Here is a 20,346-nt window from a genome sequence, read left to right as displayed (position 1 = left end):
TCATAAAAGAAATGTGATTATACTCATCATGTAACTGATAAAATAACAGCACAACCATTCAGGCTGTATAAATATTTCAGTAATCCGTGCAGAAGGAAACACAAGGTTCGCATTTACCATGTACTCACCCTTACTGAGCACCTTTCAGACTATAGTAATGCATTACTATAATAATACTTCACCTCATCAGGGCATCCATCTGGTCTTGGCAGTCGTCCATTATTCTTCAAAAGCTCTATCAAATGAAATACAATCATCTGCCCCTGTTTATCATTGCCAATCATGCGCATGAATTCCTGAAACAGAAGGCCAACTATTGTAAATAATATTTGAAGGGAAAAAAACAAGATCCTGAAAAATCATTACCAAGGCAAAACTCTTCATAAGAAAAAACTTAGAAATTCTATAAGTAGCATAGTATATAGCAATGATAAAATTATAAGTCCAGACAAATATTAATAATCACCACTTTTTTTGTGTGGAAGAAAATAGGTTTTACATGATACATGACTTAAAGAAATAAATGATACATGATTTAAAGCAATAAATTAAAATCTTCTTTAAAATATTGATCATCAACTGATGATTACCTACTTTTAAAAGGATAAATCTTACTGCTAATTTTAAAGAGCTTCCTGAAACATTAAAACAAAATCTTGATGCTTTAAAAATCCTTAACAAACAGAAAACAGGCAATAACTTACTGATGTACTTAAAAAAAAAAGACAAACTGGATTAATCAGTAACTACAGGCCAGAAAGAATGGCATAATTAAAGCCAGCCAAAATGGTTTAGATAAATCTTGCTAGCCAAAATGAACGTAATCCTGAAAGTAGATAAAAATATTTCTCAGAATGTCAGAGATCAAAAGTAAATAAGCAAGTATATATAATATATATTATATAATTTCTAAATATTCTGAAAATAATTTCTAAGCATAATGTAATGGAACTGTTACTCATCCAGTGCTACATATATTTCTTTAATTATGCTTGATATGAAAGTGTGAAATAACTGTTCGTAGAACATGCAAACAGACAACGTCAATAACACAATGAATAATCATAAAGATGATGAAAGACTGCTTTGGCTAATTGGTACAAATGATTTTTTGTTGATGCATAACAGAGCAACATAACCCAAAAAGTTGATTTATTCAAAGTACATTCCACCTGAGCCCATGACTTACTCCATTACTTTCCATCTCATAGTCCCTTTGAAGAACTCCAGATGTCTGCAATGTTTGTTCCTACCCAGGGAGAGCTGTCCTTGTTTTGAGAGCTCTTCCTTGATAGTTTAGTAATTGTATCAAATTACTGACAGGTCTGCTGAGGTCAATGCAGCAGTCTTCCAAGTACATTTTTACCTATAATCATTGTTGAGCTCTCAAAATTACATTTGCCATGACTGAGGCACTAGCCAACAGTGAGGACAGCTCCACTACATATATAATACTCAACTCTCCTCTGTAATGCCTGCAGAGCAATGCTAGGTATAAGTAACATTGTGAATCTCACTTCCAACTGGAGAACTGTTCTGCAGTGCAGAAGTAATATTTTTCTGTTTAGTGTAAACTTGTCTTTAAAAGCATCTGTAAAGAGTCTGCAAAAATTATTCCCTTTCTTTCCTGAAATTCAATATATTATTAGCTTGGGTTTGAGTAACATAACAAAATAACTTTAAGAGTAACTACATTTAAAACAACTTAATGTTTAAGTAATTGTTTGGCTTAGCCTTCAATTAAAAAGCCTTTCATTAAAAATACTTGTCATGTTGCAAAGAAACAGTTGCATCTGGGATCACTCTCCATGATGGATAAGAAAGATGAATCTATACTTATGAGACTTTAAAATCTTTCCCAAACAGTTGGGAGTTACAGTGTGGATAAAATTTGCACAGACTATCAGGTGACTTTCCAGATCTCTTTTGCTTCTTATGCCTTGATAGTAACGTTTCTCAGCATGCTACTGCTTCTGATTGGATGTGGTCTCAAACATGAAGGCGTCATCTGAAAAGGATCAGTAACTCTCAAGCTATTTAAGTACAGCAAAAATCTATATCTTTCATCTATATCTTTCTGAAAAATTAAATAAACAAAAACCTCTGAGAACCATTCATTATGTACTTACAGCTGGTGGGCTTTTGCTCTTTTCAATGTAAGTGAAGAGTTCATATAAGACTACACCAAAACTCCACACATCTGAGGCCACAGAAAATTTGCTCTCTGTCAGAGATTCTGGAGCATACCTGCAATACATAGTAAAAAAAAAAAATATATACATATACATATATATATATATATATACTGTTCTGTGTGACTTGTGGCTTTTTAGTTTTGAAGGTATTTCTTTTACTAAGACCAGTATTTTTCACAAGTATGTACCCTTTGTACACAGGCATTAGCATATTCTCGTTTCTTTCCATTACTTTCACTAGTAACTATACTGTTAATAGTAACTAAATGGTACTGAAAAACACAAACCAGCTTAAACTAACACAGCTAGTGATTACTATATCCAAGGCTGTTTTTTTGTTTGTTGAACAAGATTTTAATATGAAAAGGACTGGAAAGAAAGACAATTCTAGCCAGTAAGCACCCTTCCATCACTTTCAATAAGCTTTGAATTGTGTCCCAGGTACTTCTGAACTCTCAAAAACATCGACTGTGATGACATTTTATATTATTTTATTCATCCTTTAAATATTACATTTTGACAGTGCCTACAGCAGCTACATAGACAAAAATCACAGGTATGAGATTGCATTTTCTTTCATTGTCAAGACAGAAGATGGTTTTATCACAATTATCTGTGAGAATATTTTCTAAGGTACTCCTGTGTCTTCAGTATATGTTCCGTATTCTGAATGTAGTTGTATAGGATTTACATGGCAAGGTTTTAGTAGCAGGGGGGTTGCAAGGGTGGCCTCTGTGAGAAGAGTCCAGAAGCTTCCCCTTGTTAGATAAGAGTCAGCTCCTAAGGCATCTTTTAAATAACTGTTTAAGTATTTTTTTTTCATGAAAATATGTTGAGAATTCCTACATTTATATGCTGTAGAGTCATATATCATGAGTGGGACCTTCGCAGTGCTTTCACAACTGACTTGGAGTTTGCGCTTCATAAGTCTACAATATGCAAAACTATTTGCTGAAAATACGAAGCTGAAAATGTGCCATTATTTCATATATCAAAAGGAAACTTACCAAAATATAGGGCTTTCACCAGGTTCTTTCACTTTGTAGTACTCCTTATCTTGTGGCAAGACTTTAGTCAATCCAAAGTCTCCAATTTTAACTCTGTTCTCATTCTCCACTAAGATATTTCTTGTTGCTAAATCCCGGTGAACGTATCTTTTTGTACCCAGATACTCCATACCCTAAGCATAAAGTTCACAGACACAATAGAAAAGAAAGTTACTTTTAGCATTAAGTGACTGCACTTCCCCTAAAGGGATGAATTAAGGACAAAGTTAAAACCAAAGACTGTTGAATATTTGTCCTCTCTAGTGAGTTACTCTTCCAAATGCAGGGTTGTTACTTAACTGATGGCAGCTACATAGAGTACCTCTCAGAGACAATAGTTTATGATTACATAGCTAGATAGCTGTTACAGCTCCTTTCCATGTCCAAATGCAATTTGCCAGTAATAGGTAAAAGGGAACAAAATTTGGGCTAAGCTACATAATACAGGGCATATGAAAAGCCTTTGCTATTTCATTACCCATTTCTATTAATCTTCTTTCTTCGTTTTCCACATCCTCATTGCTTTATCAAACTTTATGATTCCTTGGATCTGACACCTGTTCTCTGGCTATATTTGCAGTTGCCTGAAGCCATGTCTTCTTTTACTGCTGTTGCTGTTCCCTTCTTACCAATACACATTCTTATTTTTGCTATCAATAAAGTGTAGAAGGCGGCAGTGAGTGAAGTGACTACCAGGCTAAAGTATTAGAGCATTACAAAAAAGAAAATCTTGCTTACACAGCTATAAATGGTGGACAGAGCACAGTGTTAAAAATGCCTGACTCTCACATGTGAAATAAAACACCAAGCAGACTGTCAATTTTACAAGACGACACGTCACTCCAGCAACCAAAAAGCAATAAATGATGCTGTAGTATTGCTAAACTCAAGTGTTTTGGACATCAATATTATAGATTTATTCTCTCCAAAAGATTTACCTCCCTTTTTGTTTTTTAAGTGAAAAACCTCAGAAAAATCATGAATCCAAAGTCTTAACTTTTCTCAGATTCTTGTACCTAGTACCTAGCCTAGTACCGCTAGATGGCATTGCTGTTTATTTAGAACATCTCATTCCAAAACAGGGTTCAAAACTGCCCTGTTCCCCATTAATCACCTATCTGCTGCCATCCTGAAAAATACCAAATCTAGCTTTTTTTCAAAGCCAGACTCCTGGGTTTCATATACAGTCAATGGAAATGCTATACCTTTTTATTACTATTAAATACTGCCCTGAAAACAGTCCTAAAATTTATCTGATACTAATAAGTTTCCTGTTACAACAGGTATTTTCCAGGCTCACAGAGATGGTTACTTGAAATGATGCAAATTTTGAGTGGTAGTCATAATCCTGTGGCACTACAGGAGTTGAGTTTAATTACACTGTTTCAAATGCTTCCATCTTTATTGTTTAAGAGCTAGCTGCGGGGCTCTTCAGTAAAGACACATGAAGTACTTTAAGCATTATGAGACGGAAAAATAAATTTATTCTTAGTTTCTTCCCCTATCAGCAAACATTAAAAAAAATGTGGGGCCAACAGAGCAAAAAAAAAATCCCAAAAATCAGATGTACTGAGGGGAAAATATATATATATATATATATATATATATATATATATATATTTGCTGTTCTGTTGCCAAGATTCTTTGAAAATTTGACTGTAGAACCCTATTGCTTGCCATCAGACAAACAGCACTACTGACACAAGCCACACCCAACGATAGCTGTACTGATTTACATCTACAGAAATGTCACTACTAGCAAATGCCATCTCTGAAAACGCTGCTTTTCACAGTATGAGATGTGTACAAAAAATGTCATCTGTAAGTCAGGACAATTCTCACAGATTAGTAGTAAGGAACCAAAAATAAGCAACTACACTCAACTCAACCCTCAGGTATGGGCCATGCCTTCATTTCTCTCACATATTTGAGGCAAGAGCAACAAAGAAGAAGGAGAAACATTTTTATACAACAAAAAAAATGTAACAAATTCACAGCAGGAAAAATAGATTTGAGATTCTGATAGTACCAAACATTGCAAAAGAAACAAATATCTAAAGGAAACAGGAAAAGATGTTAAGCTAAAAGAAGAAAAAGTATTCAGATTCCATTTTTGTAATATTAGGCACTCACTACATTTTTAATATATGTCATAAATCATAACTTGAGTACTTTTGTCACAGTTCAACAACCAGCTTTGAAGATCCTTATTTTTTAATTCAGGAGTCCAAATTAAGCACAGAACCACTAGCCCTCTAGATTTTATCGACAGTAAAATTTTGCATTAGATCCTATGAGGAAAAAGTTAAGATGTTTTGAATCACATAATCATAGAACTGCCTGGGTTGGAAGGGACCTTAAAGATCACCTAGTTCCAACCCCCCTGCCATGGGCAGGGACACCACCCACTATATCGGGTTGCTCAGGGCCACATTCAACCTGGTCTTGAACACCTCCAGGGATGGGGCATCCACAACCTCTCTGGGCTACCTGCTCTAGTGCCTCACCACCCTCTGAGTGAAGAATTTGAGGCAACAGAATACTGCAGAAATATTAGAGCAATCGATATAACCTCTGCTTTACAGGTAGAACACTGAAAAGAGGTCAAAGCAAAGTACATCCATTTTAACTCTTGGGCTTTGCCTCCCTTAGATGTTAGCTGCAGATACTTCTTTAAGAGTAAAAACTGCATGCGAACTTCCCACTTTCTGGTACTGTGTGCGCCCATGCTTTGTCACACGAAAGCAGGAAGTTCTCACACTTAAGTATCTGCACAATGCATATTCTAGCTCCCTTCCTCCTGGTGTCTGCTACTTAGAAAAAAGTCATTCCATCTCCTTTCTGATTTTTCAGCACCATCCTGCAGACCTGTAGTACTTTAATGTTTCTCTTACGTATGTATTTATATATGCATACGTATATGTATGTACACACACACACAATGTTTTTCTTTATACCTTCTTGACCTTAATTCCTTTTCCAAAGTTTCCTGCCATACTTGCACTGCCTGCAAAAGCCAAAATCTACTTTTCAATCCACCTGTCTGATACATCTGTCTAAGAGGCCAGGGTCCCAAAAACTGTTGCTACTGTGGCGCTTTATTAAAAGCCTGAAGGCTTGCAAAATACAAGCTTTCACAGCTTCTTCTGGGAATGAACAGTGCAGATATCTTCTGATCCCTCAGGGTCTGCTGAGATGGCTACAGAATAAAACAAGTAAGCGGCTGCTGCCTTTGCCTGTTCAAAGATCCCTGATTATTCTATGAAAAATTCAGTCACCTTCTTCCTAGGTGGTGCTGAGTTTTAGACTTTTCCAGATCTTTGCTTGAAGGACGGTTGTTTAAGGTGATTTACCAGCACTGATACCAAGCTATTTTGTGGCAGAAATAGCGAGAGAATTTCTAATGCTTGAGACCTTTTACTAGAGAAAAACTTGTTGTTTTGGACCCCTTGATCAGAGGACTTTTTGAACCCTCTTTCTGTGGGTGGTCACATGTTCAACACTTCCTCTTTGTGAGAAGACTGACACTTGCCATAGACCAGAAAACATTTCCTGTTTTCAGCTATGTTGCAGACTGCTTGCCCATCTAGGTGGCTTTGCTGGAGACAACCCACCTAGCTTTATTTCAGTGAATACACGAATAGGTAGAATCGGCTGCTAAAGAAGCATGCAGCATCCATCTGTACATGTTCCAGGTTCAGTAGCTAAAAGGTTTACCAAGACAGTCCAGTTACAAGACGGAAACTATCAAGCTGTGTTCACCAGATGAAAAGTTTGAATGCCTGGAGAAGATCTTGCTTTTTGCAGAGACTCTCCTGCCTCGTTCTTGTCAGGCCTATTCTAGGGATAGTGCAGACAGAAGATGCCCTGAATGTGGCAGGATGCAAGTTTACTGTATGTAAAAATAGGTAGGGGCTACATACCCTGAAGAATACTCACTAAATAACCTATTCTTTCCATGCTTGATGTGGAAAACAGGGAAAGGAAGTTTAAAAATATTTGTTACACACCTTGGGGAAGGGAAACAGGGAGGAGAAGAGTGTGTGTGGTGTGTGTGTGTGTGCACGCATGTCTATCTATTTGTCTGCTTTGCTCTTCTTTCTTTCTTCAAGCTACTGAACATGCAGAGAAATCTATAGTGTCCATAGTTCCTCATATCTCAAGCACAACAACAGAATAAAGCTAGGGCAGGTATATGCCCTGCTTCTGAGGAAACAAGGCATCTACAATGGAGATCAGATTTTTGCCTCCCTTTTCAGAATTTTATGAAGGATTTTCAGGGGCAATCTGTAAGACTAATTTATTACAGCTCTGGGGACTTCCATGGCCTCTATTTCTTCACACAAAAATCATATATTTTTGCTCCAGTAGATTAATAAGGTAATAGTATTTGCATTTTAAAGTAAATTCCTTAAGCGTATGCATGCTCTTAATAGATATTCAGCTATAAAACCACTAAGTCCTGAAAAATCAGTTACAGTATATCAAGAAGTGTTTGCTTGGACAAGTATACTAACTCTTTCAAAATTCTATTCCAGCTCTCATTAGGGATAAAAGAGTTTTTAATTCTTCTGAATGAAAATATGAACTAAACAAACAGTAAAATAAACAAAAGTAAATGGCAAATATTCTCCCTCAGTTAGCAGATGGATGAGCCAATACCACTGAGATACTCAGAAATTTGTAAAGTTCTTGAATATATGAATGTGCATTGCTATTTTTTAGGGATATGTTTTGCTAGCAGCCCAACACTATTATAAGGGATACACCAAAACAATTAATTTCTGTACAAAATGGAGAGATATTGTTGAAAAATATTAATCATCTGAAAGCCCTCTTACTTTGCATATCTGAGATGCATACAGCAAAAGCTTCTTGTGGTCCAGTCTTTCCTTGTGTTTCTGCAGATAATCTCGTAAACTTCCATATGGTAAATATTCCATAATTAATCTCAGATTCCTACGACCTTTGACAACAGCAAAGAAAACATATAATTTTTCTGTCATTTTCCAATACAAAGTTTTTATTTCAGTGTGTTTACAAATGAATAAAAGTAATAGAGACGTCTTACTACCAAAACACACAATTTATTGTGTTCATCACTAAGCAATTTTTCATCTGTTAGTTAACTGCATTTGTTAAAGAAATGCCATTTATTTAAACATAGCAATTATGTGGATACACATCACCTCATCAGGACTTCATCTTCTATTGCTAAAGCTAAGCAGAAGTGCCACCCATATATGTCTGTGTTTTATATCATTCCTCTTCATTGCTGAGGTAAAACTCAGAATAGTAACTGACATCATCTGTTCAGCAATTTTGCCATCTTTAAAACTTAGTCAGATTTTGAACACAAGATTTTTTTTTCTTATAGTAAGACCTTGGGCAAAAAAAATATGTTATCACTCATTTTCAACACCATAAACAATTAACTCAAATACCTCTGTTTCTGAAATTTCTTCCCATCTTCTGTTATACAGGCTGTATGAGAAGTGGTATTATCCACTCTGGAACATCACATTAAGTGACAAAAAAGCAACCATTAAAAAATGGTTACATTTTCCTACTTAACCCCAAATTCACTTCTAGGAAGACTTTTGTACTTTAAGATAAAGAAAATGGGTAACTTTCGTAAACAATTCTCTCTCTCAATTTCTCACAGTATGCATGCTTAGGTGCATAGCTGAAGGTGTATTCAGTAAGCACATACCTGCACTGTAGCATACTCCTTTGTATTTAACAATGTTATCATGCTGCAGAGATTTAAGTATTTCAATTTCTCTTTCGAAGTCCCTAAGGTGCTCTTCTGTGCTATGTTGCAGCTTTTTCACAGCCACCACCTCTCCAGTATTATCCTGTAGGGGGTCATATCGGCACATCTCAACACTGCCAAAATTTCCCTAGATCAGAAGTAGAAATACTTGAATTAAAAATGAGTCCACACCATTCTCTTTCTAATAGCCTCGGTGCTCAATGTACTAGCATTAAGTAATGCAATTATGTAATAAATTTCTTGTAATACCAGACAATTACTTAAGTGAAATACCACAAACCCTACCCGAAAAAAGGTAGGAGTGCAGGATCACAGGTCACAGCTCTGTAACAACTGTCTATAAGAAACATGCTCTATAAAAGGAAGCAAACAGCACTGGAGGAAAGGAGGGTGACCTACATGCATTTTCTCCCCCTTCTCCACAGATTTCTACCTACAATTCCATGATACCTTCTGAGATAGCTCTTTTCCTGAACTTGCAAAACCACATCAGATTAAGGCTTCTCCTGGCTGTTTTCTTTTTCTTTTTTTTTTTTTGTAGTTCTTCCCCAAGCTGTTTCTCTGTTTTACTTTCTTTCCTCTCTCTCTTCGTGTTTTCTTTACCTTCTTTTTTGCAGTCATTACCTACAACTCTGTTCCTCTCCCTCTGCCATGTTGTTGTTTAAAGTCAACAATTACCCGCAAATAAAAGTAGTTCTGCTACTTTGCTTTCAGACTTGTTTTCTCTAGTACTTGGAGTTAAATGAATATGTAGCTATCATGTCAACAGCAATACAAAAAAGCAAGAGACCATTCCGGAAAAATGATACTTGGGTAACGCTGTCAGCTCCACTAAGTCATCTGTCTGGGCATGCTTTCCACAGCCAGCCTGCAATGACTTGCAAAACTAGCAATGAAATGATGATTTCTAAAGTCTAAAATGTTCAAGGTCTACGTATATCTCAAAGACACTACTGAGTTCAGAGACTGCATATGCAGATATCCCAGAATATGCACGTACAAAAAAAAAAATCTCACTAGTTCTATGCAAGAGTACTCTGGAACAATTTCAAATGAATCTCATCTGACAAAAAACAAGTTTCAGATGCAGCTGTCCTGGTTTGGGCTGGGATAGAGTTAATTTTTTTCCTAGTAGCTGATAGGGTGCCGTGTTTTGGGTTTAGGACAAGAATAATGCTGATGTTTTAGTTATTGCAGAACAGTGCTTACACAGAGCCAAGGATTTTTCTGCTTCTCATGATGCCCTGCCAACAAGGATGCTGGGGGTGCATAAAAACACGGCAGAGGACACAGCCAGGACAGCTGGCCCCAACTGGCCAGAGGGATAGTCCATACCGTATGGTGTCATACTGAACAATAAGCTGAAGTGGTTGGCCAGGGGCTGGGGGCTGCTGCTCAGAGACAGGCTGTACATCAGTCAGTGGGTGGTAAGCAATTGCATTGTGCATCACCTGCCTTGTATATTATTATCATAATTATTTTCCTTTTCTGCTCTAATAAACTGTCTTTATCAGTTTTTCACACACATACACTCCACTTGTCTCCCCCATCCCACTGCAGGGGTGTGGAGTACACAAAAAGATGTATAGTGCTTAGCTGCCTGATGAGTTAAACCACAACAGTTCAGCATTATTAAGAAATAATTGGAGAAATTAGCCTTTCAGTGTGACTGGATTCATTGTAGAAGCCAGCCACATTTTTTCTATCTAATTACCTTGTGAAACTGAAAAAAAGACCTGAAAGGAACTTGAAAATTGTGTTGTGACTCAAAATTATTAATTTCTGTAATTGGAGTGTTCAACGTCACATGTATATGGGGTCATTAGAAGATAACTGAAAAAGATCTCTCTTTTCTAGGCATTTAGAGAATTTCCAAACAACCTACCTTGCCAAGTTGCTGTAAAAACTTAAGATGTCTTTCTTCAAATTGTGTTGGGTCCCGATCTTCAAAAGCCCCAGAAAATCCAAGTGCTCCAATTCGCATATTTGGCAACATATCGTTTTCTGTCAATAACTCATAATCTGAGGGGAAGGAGGAAGAGAGAAAGGGAGAAGGAAGCACAGAGAAGCAAACAGGAGAATGAAAAAAGATATTACAATGCTGGCATGTTCTACCTCTGCTAGGCATACCCTGAGCTTAGTGGAATATTAACAATTCCCTTAATTTCTACATAGTAATTTCCAGTCATAAAGACAAAGAGCTATTACCAAACAGTCAAATAACTTCTCTTAACACATAATGAGTGTTGCTGTAATTTCCAAATACAATTTTTTACAGGCCCATTGTACTTCAAAGTTAGCAGCTATTGTGCAGTGACCCCACAGCTGTGGAGGAGAGAAATGAAAACCTTACAAGAGCTTGTGAGAATGCGTATCTTTCTCTTAGTAAAATAAAAAATGTCTATCTATTTTCAGAGACAAAACAGCTTCACAAGTATTCTTGGTTAGGAGATTAAACATTTATGATAGACACTAATCAAACCAAAAAAACTGTTTTGAATAATAATGCTAACTTTTAATGTATTCTCTTAGAGCAAACTAAACAGTAGTAATATAATATTGTTAACTTAATGTGTTTGTGTTTGAAAGAGGTTGTAGATTAACATCCCAAAACTGAAGGCACTATGTGAAAATGAAACAACAGAAAGCAGGGTTCTTTTTCTCTAGTGCATTCTTGTTGTATCACAGACTTGGACTCACCTGGAGTGAACAAACTATTCAAGTCACGTATAATTGCTCTAAATGAAGGCCTGAAATCTGGCTCGTAATCCATACAGTTGTTTATAAGGTTTGCTAGCTCTGTCCAGTTTGGTGCAGGAAGTTGGTGTCTATCCTCATAAAACTGTAGTTTCTGGAATTAAAGAGATAAAAATCACTTTAATATATCACCACAAAGAGTTGCAGTAGCCATAACATTCTGACCAAAGCAGCCAAAAAATACAGCTCTCAACCTAGGCTTTTTATCTCACCAACATGCACTTCTGACCAATTTACGTCAAAAGCCAAGACTGACAATGTAGCAAAACTGGCAGAATTTAGAGTAATGAGTTGAAAAATTCCCAGGCAGTTACTGGTGGAAGGTAAGAGAGAAAGATAATGAGAAAGATGGAGTCTCCTTTGTTGGTAATTTCATGAAACCTAAATTGGATGAATCCAACAGAAAGATTTGTCCGTCTTTGCGCTATGTGAGCTTCTTTAGATATAAAAAGCTTCATTGTTATTAAAAAAGCATGTGGATTAGTAGAAGAGAGGAGGGCAACTTCTGAAATACATAGATATCTAAAAGCTAGGTCTAAAGTAGACCTTGGAGTTTATTGTAAGAGCTGATTACAACACCTGAGAAATTGGATCAGACTTTGTAAGAAGTAGTAGTCCATTTATAATGATATTATAAATCATTTTAGAGAGTAGTAATAATCTTTTTCCTTCCATCTAAGGAGTAATTAAATACAGAAGTAGTAGTATTTTTTGTGGAATATGTTTCCCTCACACATCCCACCTCGTGTTGAGACAAAGTTAACAATTCTGGTTTAGATAAAATAGAATTGTCAGCAACACATACAATCTTACAGAATTTAAGGTGTTCAATTACAGCGTAACTAGAATAATGCCAATTAAAAGCCATGTACATTGTTAGGAATGCTTTTTCTTTAAAATTATATACTGTTGTAACAAAGCAACAGAAATGTGGGCAAGATAATAGTGGCAAAACTGTACTTGTTCCCATAAAAATCAAAAGCAACAACATAAAAACCATCCTCAAATCATCACTTCTGGTCACTGTCTACTAGCAAAAGTATACTTTTGCTTACAGTCATGGGCCACACCATTTTACATGCTGACTAGTTACAGCAGCAGATGTTTTAAATTATAAGTATCCAACTTATTACTGCAGATCCAGTAATATTTACCCTTGAAGAATCCAGTGCACTCAGAGGTTTGTCTCCTCCACTGCAGATTTCCCACAAAGTAGTACCAAAACTCCATTTATCTGTAGCCAGGCTTAATTGTTTGGGATTCTCAATACATTCAGGTGGAACCCATGGTATTCTTTCAAGAAGAACTGTGCAGTTGCACAATGGAAACATCATGTTAAGATCAACAATAAAACCAGAAAATTTTATAATGTATTTGATTCAGTAAAAATTATTTTAGTATACATAGATATTTCATTCTGTGAAATGTTTTTAATGCCTTTCCAAGTTTTTGTTCTTTCCTAGAAAATGCTACAGAATATCTATAAAAATAATACTTATGAACCCGAATAGAGAATGATTGATTTTATTGTCAAATTAGACTAATGTTCTAAAAATTTTTAAACCTTATTTTCAAATTAATTTTTGTTCTGAATTTAACGTTTTCCCCAATGTTATCAGGGTTTAGTAGCTGCCATGAAGTACCTAGATTGCAAAGAGCCAGAAATACTTTACTAGTTGTCGATACATTATGGCACAGCAATATAAAGGAGCCATAGTGAGAAATTCCCTACTTTTTGATTTTTGAACTTTTGGTACTGAATCTAGTAACAGGCTAAAATATGCTGTAGCACTGACGAAGATTTAAAGCTTCTTAAAATGAGATCTTGTAAGATTAATGAAGGCTTCTTATATTAAAAGGGGGAAAATTCATTGGAAAATAATAGCACTATGCTGCTTATAGTATCTTAGATGCATTATTTCTTTTGGTATGTATAGAATCAACAAGTCCAAAGTATGTTCATCTTTCCATTAAAAAGACTATATAAAGAATAATGTTACTTCAATTTCATTAGCATAACAATCTTGCAAGCATAATGATTTGCACATACTACGTGTTTCTTTTAGACTGAATTAATTTTGCTGTTTATAAAGCAATGAAACAGCCTCAGTGGCAGAGGCTTACTTTTACCATTATCAGTGACTTCAGGTATTCGCCAAGAAATGCAGTGGAGATAATTTAACTTAATTTTCAATTTAATGCTGATCAATAATAGGATACCTACTCCAGCAGCAACCTGCACGCTTACTTGTGGTACATTATAGTATACTAATAGCACTACCAGTAAAAAAATACTTCTTCAGACTGAGGACAGCAGGAAACGCTTCCACAATGGGTAACTGTGTGACTGCTGACTAGAACTGCAGGGATTATTTTAAAGGGACAGAAGAATAAAGTAACTTATTATGACAGCAATGGTGACGAGAAAAAAAAACAGCAAAGCTTAATTTTCAAGTCTTAAGCAATAAACAAGAAAGTTGACACAAAGACTTACTATCTCTTGGCAAAACTGTAATACTGATGCCAGGATCACTTAGTTTTATAAAAGGAAGGTTTCCAGACTTCCTGTCTTCCTCTCTGATAAGCAAGATGTTTTTTGCACAGACATTTCCGTGAACAAGGCCTTTATCCTCCTGATGAACAGAAATGCATCTTTTATATACAGACAAAAAAAATCAACCTTTGAAGAGGTATTTAAAAAAACAATCAGTACTTCACAGCATGAGGGAAACAAAACAAATAATGATCATAGATAAGGCAGATCAAATTTCAGAACTTTCCCCAGTTCCTCTCAAAGTTAACAGTTTCTAGCCAACTAACTTTCATTTTAATTATCTACATAAACTTTTGAGTTAATAGCTATCATTATGTACGATACGTATAAAATTATAAGGATTGGAAAGGGCCTCCAAGATCCTCTGGTCCAACCGTCACCCTACTAGCAGTGACAGCCACTAAACCATGTCCCTAAAAGAACAGTTAAATTCCGTTAAAAGGAAAATTAATCTAATCACATATTCTGTTTCAAATAATTGTCTTTATGCTCAATTAAACAGATAGAAGATTGGTACCTAATGCACAAAAAGAATGTACTGGCCCTTTTAACAGGGAAATGCTTTTTCCTTCCAGTGGTTAGCTACTAACACTACCAGAAAAGAGTTTATATGTTCAGCATCATGAGCTGAGGTGGAAAATGCAGGAAGAAGATTATTGCTGGAGGAATAACTTTTCCAGAATTATTGCTGGAAAAGTGTTTTTATTTCACACTGAAAGTAAAAGTATTTTAAAAAATGAAAAAAAAACCAACTACATTTTGCATATGATACAAAGGTCTGTCCTTGGCTATTCACAAATGTCATCTTATTTTCATACACATCTTATTTTCAGAATACCCATTTGGTTTCAAGAAGTAGGGTAATGGCTTAGTCCCTCTATATACATTAACCTGGAACACTTGAATTCAACCACTAACAAAACTGAAGAATAAATTACCCACCAGGAAATGCATGGCTAATGCCAATTGTTTGGCTACTTCCAGCTTCCACACAATATTGATAACATTTTTGTTCTTTTTCAAATACGTGTCCAAGGATCCAAATTTCACATACTCTTGTACAAGGATATCTGATTTAAAATGTTAAAAGAGTAACAATTAACAGAAAATAAATGATATTTCAGGCAGACACATTACCCTAGTATTACACACCTCTTTCTTTGATACATATTGGTGAATTCACTATAAATTGAAGCTTATATGACATCTTAATATTGCCGTAAACGTTCTGTGCTATTTACATTTCTTCAGGGTGTGAAAGTTTGTCTAATTTCTTCTAAAATGCAAAATTACAAGACTTAATAAGTCCTTCTGTTGCAAAACAGGTTTCAGCGTTAACAAATCCGGTGAGCATCCATCCTCACTCCACAGGCACAATAAATAATGTAGCTTCTGATAAGCACAGTACTGCACAATAATATGAATGTAATAAGTCAAATAACATCCATTTCAAGTCACTCATTTCTTAGTTGCTTACAGTCCGCAATCTTACTGGAAAATGAGGTGTTTTTTTCTGAAACAAGATGGTCTTGAAAACAGACCAATAAAAATTTGCACTAAAAAACATGCGCATATGTATGACATATGTCTCCATGCAGTCATGCAGCAAATAACCCACAAAACAAGATCCTCTTCATACTGCTGCACAGTCTTCAACAGTTTCTATATAAAAAAAACTTCAAATTGCATGACTGAACTCTTGTCTTCAGCTGCAAGATTAGGATAGAATCAGATACAACAGTTCATTTGGAAGGGACTGTCAAAGATCATCTAGTCCAACTGCCTGACCTCTTCAGGGCTGACCAAAAGGTAAAACATTAACGAGGGCATTATCCAAACGTCTCTTGAACACTGACAGGTATGGGGCACCTCTCTAGGAAGCATGTTCCAGAGTTTGGCCACCTCCCCTGAACCTCCCCTGGTGCTGCTTTGTGCCATCCCCACCTGTCTTGTCATCATTGACCAGGAAGTCTGGCACCTGCCTCTCTGCTTCCTCTCCTCAGGAAACTGTAGAGAGGATGCTCACATTGTCATGCTTTTTAGACTCTGAAGACACTAGAAACTACCAGTATTGTATTTAGTTAATGAAAATAAACTGATTTTCATAATGTTTATTTAATAGTTGGAAATTTTTTTAAAAAAGAACAACACAATTATATGAAGAAATTATTCTCAAATCTGTACATCAAATGTCTGACATGGGATAAAATATAACAGCTTCTCTTCCCATTTCTTAGTAACTGCCTCTTACTAAAACATAGCAAGCCTCTTGCCTTCAGAATTAAAACAGACTATGGAGGACAACTGTGATCTAAAGGAAAAATAAGCAACCACATCCATTCTTAGGTAACTGGTTTGTTCTTTTTGTTTGTTTCAAAATGATACACTCCTTATATCTGATTTTATATACTGTCCTTGTGCATGATTCCATGAATAAAGTAGGAAAGCAACTTATGTGTTTTTTTTTTTTTAAAAGAAAGTGGTATTTTAAGTTCTCAGCCACACACCATGCTGCCTTTTCCAACCTCCTAAGAGAAGTGACGTCCACTAAAACACCCCCTGCCTGCTTTGCAAATGCCCTCTCTCTGAATGGAGCCTGCTGTCTACATAATAAACAGTTACTGTAAAAATGCTTCAATTTGTTATAGATTGCTAAACACAGGAAAAAACGTGTTTTTACTGCAAACTGGCATCTCTGCCAAAGACTGAATTAAGACAGAAACCGTTAAAGTGAGATCCAGCAATGTGAATTCAAAGACAGCATACAAAAATTGGACAGCTGTCCAAAATTAAGATTTCATTATGACGACTGTTATTCCATCATCATATAGATGGATGTTCTATATCGGGTGTTTTTAGAAACATAGTAATAAATAGTTACAATGCAGTAGGTTAAACTAAACATTCTACTTCTGTAGAAAATAGAAAGATTTTTACTATTATTAACGTTTGCAGAGTTTTTGTGCGGAACAGGTTGTTTTAATTTTTTCCTTGCTTTTACAAGGTTCCAACAGCAAACTAATGACAGCTGCATAAAATTACTGAAAAAGGCAAGTTATTTCTACTTACTCTCCTCTCCGCACACGCAGACTCCATAATTTAATACCAAATGCTTGTAAGAAAGTTGGCTCATCATACTTGCTGCCTCAAAGAAGGACTTAGAAAGAGAAAGTGAGAGAGAGAATAAATCAGTGAAAGCAAAACTGCAATACATTATTTCTAAAAACTTTGTTAGAACCATGTATATTTCAAAAACCATTTCAACTCCTACCTCATTGCAAAGACCCTGTGTTTTGTTTTTGTTTTCTTTTACATAACAATCCACACTCAGAGAGGTTAGCAATCTTTTTTTCTGCAGGCAGGTGTATCTCCACATTTTAAAGAGAATCATTTCTTCTACCTCAACTAAGTAAACAATGCACAAATCCATGATGCACTATTCAGTTTCCAATTTAATCTTTCATAATGCACTATTCAGTTTCCAATTTATTTCTTCAAAGAACATTATTAAGTTAAAAGACAAGAATTATTATATCATTCGTCCAATACCGTGAGACCTCACCTGACCTCGTCAGGAAAGTTTCAGACACTTTTATTTCTTTAGCCATTTTTTAATCTTTTCAGTTGTATCTCCAGCTAAGCTTGCTTGTGTACCGATTGTTTCCCCAGTAAGATGAGGTCAAAATTAGCTTGTTTTCCTTCAGGTGATTATATTTCTATATTCTTAAGGTACCTTTAACAACTGATTTTCACTTAACTTGAAAATGTTAACTTCTCTAAATTCAAATACAGGATATTGCTTATTATTTTCAAATGTTAAGTGTATGTCTATACATTGCTTATGAATATTAGCTATTGGAAATGTCTTTTCCTTTTTTGCTCACACTTTAATATAGAATTCGCGCTAAGCAGTTGAAAAGTTCACTGAATAAGAGATTGGCTCTCTTGGCTTGCTGCAAATACTGCCAGGCTAATCAGGAATTTGAAACAATTATATAATCAAAATATATAATAAACAGATGTATAAAGTTACACTAATATAGTGAAAATTACCACATTTGTTAATTTCTTTAAAATTAAATTTTCCCATACAGAATCTTGAAATATTATATTACCAGAGTATTGGTTTATGCAGAAGAGCGTTTCAGGTTTGCTCACAGCTTCACTCAAACATTGAGAAGCCTAACTGAATATGGATGATTCTACAAATGTGTGTGTCATACATTAATATTTCTGATGTTTTATGACTTGATGTGAAATGTTTATTTTATTGGAGAATTTGTAAGATTCCAAAAACCTGAAGATAGTAAATCAAGAGAAAGTATTTTTTGTAAATGTTGGTACCTTGTCTGTATATAATAAATGTACTGATACAGGTAATTCTGTGGTCAAACTGTTTATCCTGTGCTACCTGCATGGTACAAAAAAACAAAAAAACAACAACAACAAAAAAACCCCAAGCAAACTACTCTCTGGCTGTCTGTGGCTAGCTATGAATTCTCTGAAAGTGAGGAGAGAGGAAACAAAGCACGCAGGTGTACTTCTCAAAGCAAGTCTCAATCCCAGCATCTCAAGGCCAAGAATGAGCTTGGTTCAACAAACAACCCTCTACCACATAACATGTTCACGTTGTTTTTTGTAATAAAAGTAACACAGGATGGACAAATATTATACAGCAGCCAAAAATCACACCAACCTCAGAGTAGTTTCTATGCACTTTATCCAGCACCTTTAAAAGAACTTCAGTTTGATGGAGCTGGCCATAGTCTCCCACTTCTTTCCTTATACCTTTGAATATTTTAGTAAATGTGCCCTGTCCCAGACTCTCTTCCTGAAAGAAAAAAAAAAAAAAAAAAGACAGGGAAAATGAGAAATCTCTACCTGTTCTGTGAAAGGTGTACAACTTCCACTCTAAGTAACGCATATATGCAAAACTGTACAGGTAGCACACCTCTAGAGTCAGATTAAGGTGACAGAGAAGCAACCTAATCTTTGCTCTTTTTTTTTTAAAAAGTATTGACTTGTCCAGGGTCTCAGGAAATAAACTGCTGCAAGAATTGCTATTATGAAGATGTATTTAGACAGCCCTTGAAGTAAAGAAAACAGCAAGCACTACCACAGTCAAAAGGACAAAATAATGTTAATAATAATAGAAAGGTTAAAAAATTCCTTTCCTCTTTAAGGAGAGATTACAGAAGAATCTCTTAGTTCAGATAATATTCTTTTAAATATATATTCAGTTCTAAAAATCTAGTATATACTAAACCAACCATCTGAAGTTAAAGAAGCAACTAACGGACTTACAAAAATCAAGTCCTCATTCCGGATTTTGTGAAAGACCATCTGGTTGACATTATTGTGCCTCTGTAGCGTTGGTGATGAAGGTACATCAGAGACACTATTACTTCTGAAGACTAGGAGATTTGACTTATCTGGGAGAAAAAAGAGGACAAAGAAAAGTTATACAACACAGAACTATTATATATTAATATATTGTTTCAGAAAGATTATTAATTAGAAGGTGTTATCTAACAAAAATAAGATATCTCACTAATACCAATTTATTCAAAAAGCCATATAATATAAAGGAAAACATTTAACATAAACTAAAGAAAAATCCACTCCTCTGGCAGGGAGTATTCCATGTCTACTTTTCAGTGTTAAAGAGAAGATGAAATCACAGTGCAGCCTTGGCATTACTCAGCTAAGATGTCACCAATCAGTTAAAGAAATTCACTGGAAACATGCCATTATTGTTTCTATTGCTTATGGATCTATCCACAGTGAGAAATGATACTTTTAGTAGTTCTTTCCCTTTCAAGACTTGAAAACACTTGATTGCAGAAGAAATGTTTTTGCACACAATCCACTGCAAATAAGAAACCAGTTTTACCTCTAATAATGAAACTGTGATAGTTACTACAATTTCTTCTGGAAGACCATAATGAAGTAAAATTTGGCAGACAGTATGACTGGAAACTCTGACCAAGAAGACGAACAAATAGTAAGTGAAATAAT

At 35.5% G+C, this 20,346-nt stretch overlaps 1 protein-coding gene across 2 annotated transcripts in view; it reads right to left on the bottom strand.

The window, feature by feature from the left end:
* JAK2 (Janus kinase 2) overlaps window positions 1–20,346 on the bottom strand; it is a 93,022-nt gene that overhangs the window by 5,762 nt on the left and 66,914 nt on the right. For both annotated transcript variants that reach the window (XM_066987657.1, XM_066987658.1), the window contains exons 12-24: window positions 19,633–19,760; window positions 19,025–19,159; window positions 17,398–17,485; window positions 15,271–15,398; window positions 14,269–14,407; window positions 12,929–13,080; window positions 11,718–11,868; window positions 10,903–11,039; window positions 8,955–9,144; window positions 8,083–8,207; window positions 3,203–3,375; window positions 2,130–2,247; window positions 183–296 (exon numbers count right to left, since the gene is read on the bottom strand). In XM_066987657.1, coding sequence (XP_066843758.1) covers window positions 183–296; window positions 2,130–2,247; window positions 3,203–3,375; window positions 8,083–8,207; window positions 8,955–9,144; window positions 10,903–11,039; window positions 11,718–11,868; window positions 12,929–13,080; window positions 14,269–14,407; window positions 15,271–15,398; window positions 17,398–17,485; window positions 19,025–19,159; window positions 19,633–19,760 — 1,778 coding nt within the window. The remainder of the gene's footprint in view (window positions 1–182; window positions 297–2,129; window positions 2,248–3,202; window positions 3,376–8,082; window positions 8,208–8,954; window positions 9,145–10,902; window positions 11,040–11,717; window positions 11,869–12,928; window positions 13,081–14,268; window positions 14,408–15,270; window positions 15,399–17,397; window positions 17,486–19,024; window positions 19,160–19,632; window positions 19,761–20,346) is intronic.

The sequence above is a fragment of the Anser cygnoides genome, chromosome Z (assembly GCF_040182565.1).
Source record: "Anser cygnoides isolate HZ-2024a breed goose chromosome Z, Taihu_goose_T2T_genome, whole genome shotgun sequence".
NCBI lineage: Eukaryota > Metazoa > Chordata > Aves > Anseriformes > Anatidae > Anser > Anser cygnoides.
Note: the sequence above shows the minus strand (reverse complement) of the source record. Positions and strands in the feature narration are given on the sequence as shown.